We start from the raw sequence: 5,263 nt of genomic DNA, 5'->3' as shown, positions 1-5,263 counted from the left end.
AAAATAACATCAATTGTAGTATTCTATCACTATTTTCTGCAGAAATCCTCTAAAGTTTTAAATATAATTCAATTTGTCAGTATTTGGAGTATACTTTAAAGGCTTTTCTTTTGTTTCTCATAGTTTGACAAGTTTTATGTAAAAGTCAGAAATATATTTTTTACAGACATTTATGGCCCTCGATCAACTTTGAAATATTGCTATCCACTCCAGAAAAGATGACGTATCAGGCATACCATGGAAAAGGTCTCTAGTGTCTTATTTTATTTTTAATACCCAAACAAAGCAACTTTCGGAAGCCGGCCCTAAGTTCTTTAGTTCTAAGTGCATAAACCATTGGGTTGAAGGAAGGGGGAATCACATTGTGTAGCACGTTGAGTAGAACTGGAATCAAAGTAGCCTTAGATTCTGCCAGGTGAGTTATTGAAACCACCACAACAGCTGTGTAGAAGAAGAGAATAAGGATGAGATGGGAGCTGCAAGTGCTCAGAGCCTTGGATGCAGCTTCAGCAGAGTTAAGTTTAAGTACAGAGCGGAGGATCAAACTATAGGACAATAATATAAGGCTTAGATCACTCCCCATTCCAACCCAGGCCAGAACCAATTGACAGATGCTATTCGGTCTTTTGTCGTCACAAGCGAGGCTTGTAACCCCAAGATTAGAGCATAGGCAATGATCGATCTCATTTTTGGAACAATAATTACGCTGGGCTGCAAGCACGGGCACGGGAACGACACATAATCCATTTCTAAGCACCATGAACAGTGTAGCTTTGAAGATTAAGCCATTGGTGACAATTGATGGGTAACGAAGAGGGTGGCAAATGGCTACATATCTATCAAAGGCCATGCACAGGAATATCCCAGACTCCATGCCAACAAAACAGTGAATGGCATAAATCTGAGCAAAACATTCAGGAAGGCTGATGACGTTCGCCTTAAACCAGAAGATGGCCAGGATCTTGGGCATGATGGTGGTGGCCAGACCCATGTCCACCACAGACAGAATGCTGAGGAAGTAGTACATCGGCTGCTGCAGGGCAGGATCCTGGAAGATGGTAATGAGGATGAGGATGTTAGCACCAATAGCTATGAGGTAGAGTAGAGCTAATGGCAAGGAGAGCCAGTGCTGCCAGCTGTGAATACCTGGCAATCCCATCAGGATGAATTCAGAGACTTGGAATTTGGAGGTATTGGAGGCTTTCAGAGATTCAGACATATTTTTCTATGAGGAAAAGAAAACAGTTTTCAAAGTCACTCTCTAAAGATGATCATCATCTGACATTATTTTAAAACTGTGTATATACAGTATACTTTGTTATAACAAAATGATTCTGGTAGTCTATCGTTTATAGTAATCCATGACAAATTAACAAGTTTTTAGAGTTATCAAAAGAAAGAAAAAATTAAATTAATAAGTACTTAGTCAACAACTTAGGATAAATTCATCATATCGAAATCTTAATTCGTGTTGTCTTAGTTGTTTTAGTAGGAACAACTATAAAAATATACTTCTACCTTTTTGTTTTCCCCTTGGGAATGGGGAGATAGGAGTGTTTGTGCTGCAATTGACTGTACTCAGGTCTTTCTGCTGGCAACATTCAGAGACAGTTTTTAGAGAAAAGGGTCAAATCTGGTTCAGTACCATATCCTCTGCAGGGCAAGTATTGATACTCTGTACTCTTTCTAGCTCTTCTCATTGTTTTAAATTTTTTGTCTATTCAGGCACTTAATCAAAATAAGAGAACGTATTTGCTCTCCTCCAAATTGTCCCTAGTGTCTTTTGGATGTTTCATTTTTGGTGCTTTATTTATTCATTTATTTTGGCTTGTGGACCACACCCAGCAGTGCTCAGGTCTTAGTTCTGGTTCTGCACTCCTGTGGAGTGATCTCTGATTGCAGACGTATAATATTCTGGCAACAATCCCACCAATGGTGTGAAATTGCCTCCACCTATGTTCCCAGGTTCCTGCTCAGACCCCAAACCTCCCCGCCCGTCCTCTTGACAGGTACCTTTTTATGTTTATTTGTTAAAATTTGGGTCTCAAGATTTCAGTGTTGGTCACTCAGTGGTTTCGTCACATACCTGTATCTTTCACTTAATGCCACTGATGCACCTGAATACTCTTGATGTATGTCTCCCATTGCTTCACATCTTCTATCTCTTCTCCCCCTTTCCTTTGTATCCTCTTTCCTTATCCTCCCTAAACTTAATATTTATAGGTGATATAGGCAATCCCCCTAGAATTCATTGAATTCTCTCATCGGTTACTCTAACTCTCACATAGGTGATACTATCCCATGTCTATTCTTTTTCTCCTTGCTTAGTTCATTTATGATGCTATCTTCTAGTTCCATCCATGTTACAAAGAATTTCATGATTCATTCATTCCTTACAGCTAAATCGTATTCCATTGTGTACTTAAACACATCTTCATGTTGATCCAGATGTTTATTAACTAACACGGGATAGCCATACTTGTCAATGTATAATTATGAGATGCTCTGTAACCTAGCCTGGATGGGGTTAAGTGGCTGAGCCAGGTTTTGAGATTTTGATTTTAGCTGATAAACAAAAATGACCAACCCGTTATATTTAAGATACTGCCATTTCTTAAATATGTTTATTTAAGTTAACAGTTTCATAGCTGTTCAGATATTGACTCATCTCTCTGTGACTTTTTTCCCATAGATATTATTCTCCATGGAAATCTAACTAGACAAACCTTAAATGAAGAAATGCATACTTGTGTTTCCTGAACAGTTATTTATTTTTGTTGATTTATTTCTTTTGAGTCATACATATATAATGCTCCTCTTCAGTACTTGTTTTTCAATTATCTTACCTAGTAATACTGTCTCTTTTCCCATGTTTCTTTATACCATTAATAATATTTTTCTAAAATTTCTGTCCCCCTGAATAAAAATAACTTGCATCCTAACACATTATCAGGATATAGAACTTATTAATTTCTAAAATAATATTCAAATTCCTTTGTAGTACAAAAGCACTCTGAAAAGTTTTTAAAAGCACTGTTGGTGCTATAGAGATAAGACAAAGACTAAGGCACTTGCCTGGATTGCAACCCGCCATTACTCCATCCCAGGCACTACATGTGGTCTCCTAACACTTGCAGAAGCTCTCTCATTTGTGAACAAGGTCATTAACTGTCCTCTGGCTGTTTCCACTTGTATCCTACATTTCACATGCTCTTCATGTTTGCCATTTACTTCAATTATTAATGTTGTTAAGTACTTAAAATCTTTTGCAGGATAAGAAAGTGCTTGTGAAAACTGCTGCAGGTTATTGAGGACAGAGAGTTAGAAAATGTTCTAAAATATAGGATAGAATTTAAGCTTGTGCTTACTATTTAAAACAATGTCATTAATTATACTAGTTAGGGGGTTATTCTTTTTTTTATTAAAAAAATTTTTAATAGTGAGACATCATGAGGTACAGTTGCAAACTTACACATTTTTGTGCTTGGGTTTCAATTATACAATGATCAAAGACCCATCCCTCCACCAGTGCCCATTTCCCACCATCACGGATCCCAGGATCCCTCCCACCCCCCATCCCCCCCATCCCACGCTGTCTATGTGGCAGGGCATTCCCCTCTGTTCTCTCTCTCCTTTTGGGTGTTGTGGTTTTCAAAAGAAACATTGAGTGGCAATCATGTTTGGTCTATAGTCTAATTTCACCATGCTTCTCCCATCCTGGGAGGATCGTCCCAACACCTTTATTTGGTGTTCTAGGGGATTATTCTTGATATAATTATTTCTACATTCAGAAAATATATGAGAAGGTTATGTGGCAAATCAAACGTGGTAATATTAAGAGGAAAGTACTCATTCTACCAGCACATTCTTCAGATATTACTCATTCTACAGATATTATTTTCTGCTTCTGTATGAAAATGTGTATACTGACAAATAATGAGATAAATTATCTTTTCAATGACGTATATAGATGATAAATAGTAAAGTCTTATAAATATTTACAGAGAAAAGTACAATAGTAATAGACACAAAGAGGCATACTTAAGACGTTTATTTTACATTGAACTTTTAGGAAAAGTTTAAAACTTTTAAAATTGTAGAACAAATTTTCCCAAGAGCTCTATTACAATAGCTTCAGAGTATGCAACCCATTGGACTTCAAAAATCTGGTATAGATTTTTAGAAATCCTCATTTTATATATTTCCATATAAAATGGAAAGCTTTATATCTTTAATTTTTCCTTTACTTTCTTCTTCTTTTTTACCCTCTTCATATATAGGTGATACAGAAGGAGTAGGTTTAAGCACACAGAAATAAAATGACTGTTTTTCTTTTCTGTTGTTGTTTTTATTCCTAACTAGATTATCTAATTTCTAGTTCACCTTAACAGGCCCCCTTTAAACTGTTCTTCAAATAGGCATACTTTTCTTAGAGCAGAACAGGCTAGTCATTATGTAGCATGCTCCCAAAGCAACATAAGAAAGTTTTGGATGAGTTATAGGAAGCTCTTTAAGTAGTCAATGAAAGCTAACAAGGATTTTAGTAGAGACATATATAATGTGTTATCAAGGGAAGAAGTTTTTGTACTGAGCAAATAAAAATACAGACCTGTTTGGAGAAAGCGTCTTTCGCATGAATTGAAGATGTCTTTTCAGTTGAAAAAATAGTAACAAAGTTAAGTGCATTTGGAATTTATGGGAAATAATGAGCAGCTCAGTGGTCTAAAGTTAACAGAGCTCCTTTGGTCGTATAAGAGAATGGTCCATCGAGATAAGCTGAATTCCTAAGATACCAAATCCCAAAAGGATGGAAAAAAAATAATTCTGAAATAAGCTTCTATTAATGTAATTTTAGTACTTACATAAGTAAAATATTTCCATTTGTGAAGCTAAAATAGAGGTTATAAAAGCTGAGTAATTTCATTAATGGATGAGTGGCTTCGTGAGAGTAGAAATAAATAGGTTATTCTAAAATCTGTGATTAGAAATTTTACCTGAAAAAAAATCCCTTAAATGATAAAGCATTTTTTTGTTATAAAATAGTACATGTCTAGTTCCTTCTATAGCATACCTAAAAAGATCAATAAAATTATTGTAACCCTTTGTTCTTATGAAGGCTGTGGCCTAGTAGGGAGGGGAAGATAAAATTCTAAATAAAGAAAATGTATAATGACAGTCTGGTAAAAGTGATTTAAATCAGAAATTCACAGGGATATCAGAGCATTAATCAAGTAATTAAATCAGTCTTAGAGTCAGAGAATGG

At 35.8% G+C, this 5,263-nt stretch overlaps 1 protein-coding gene across 1 annotated transcript; it reads right to left on the bottom strand.

Moving 5' to 3' along the window:
• Positions 1-250: 250 nt before the first annotated feature.
• On the bottom strand, positions 251-1,219 carry LOC130025425 (olfactory receptor 56B1-like). The gene has a single exon (XM_056116375.1). It carries the CDS (start codon positions 1,217-1,219, stop codon positions 251-253), a length of 969 nt encoding a protein of 322 aa, XP_055972350.1.
• Between the last annotated feature and the right edge of the window lie 4,044 nt (positions 1,220-5,263).

This window comes from Sorex fumeus, unplaced genomic scaffold (genome assembly GCF_029834395.1).
Source record: "Sorex fumeus unplaced genomic scaffold, SorFum_2.1 ptg000030l, whole genome shotgun sequence".
Lineage (NCBI taxonomy): Eukaryota > Metazoa > Chordata > Mammalia > Eulipotyphla > Soricidae > Sorex > Sorex fumeus.
The sequence above is the reverse complement of the archived record's forward strand: the minus strand, read 5'-3'. Positions and strand labels throughout refer to the sequence as shown.

Excerpts from the sequence above, each read along its gene's own strand:
- LOC130025425 (XM_056116375.1), bottom strand. The coding sequence starts at position 1,219 with ATGTCTGAATCTCTGAAAGCCTCCAATACCTCCAAATTCCAAGTCTCT.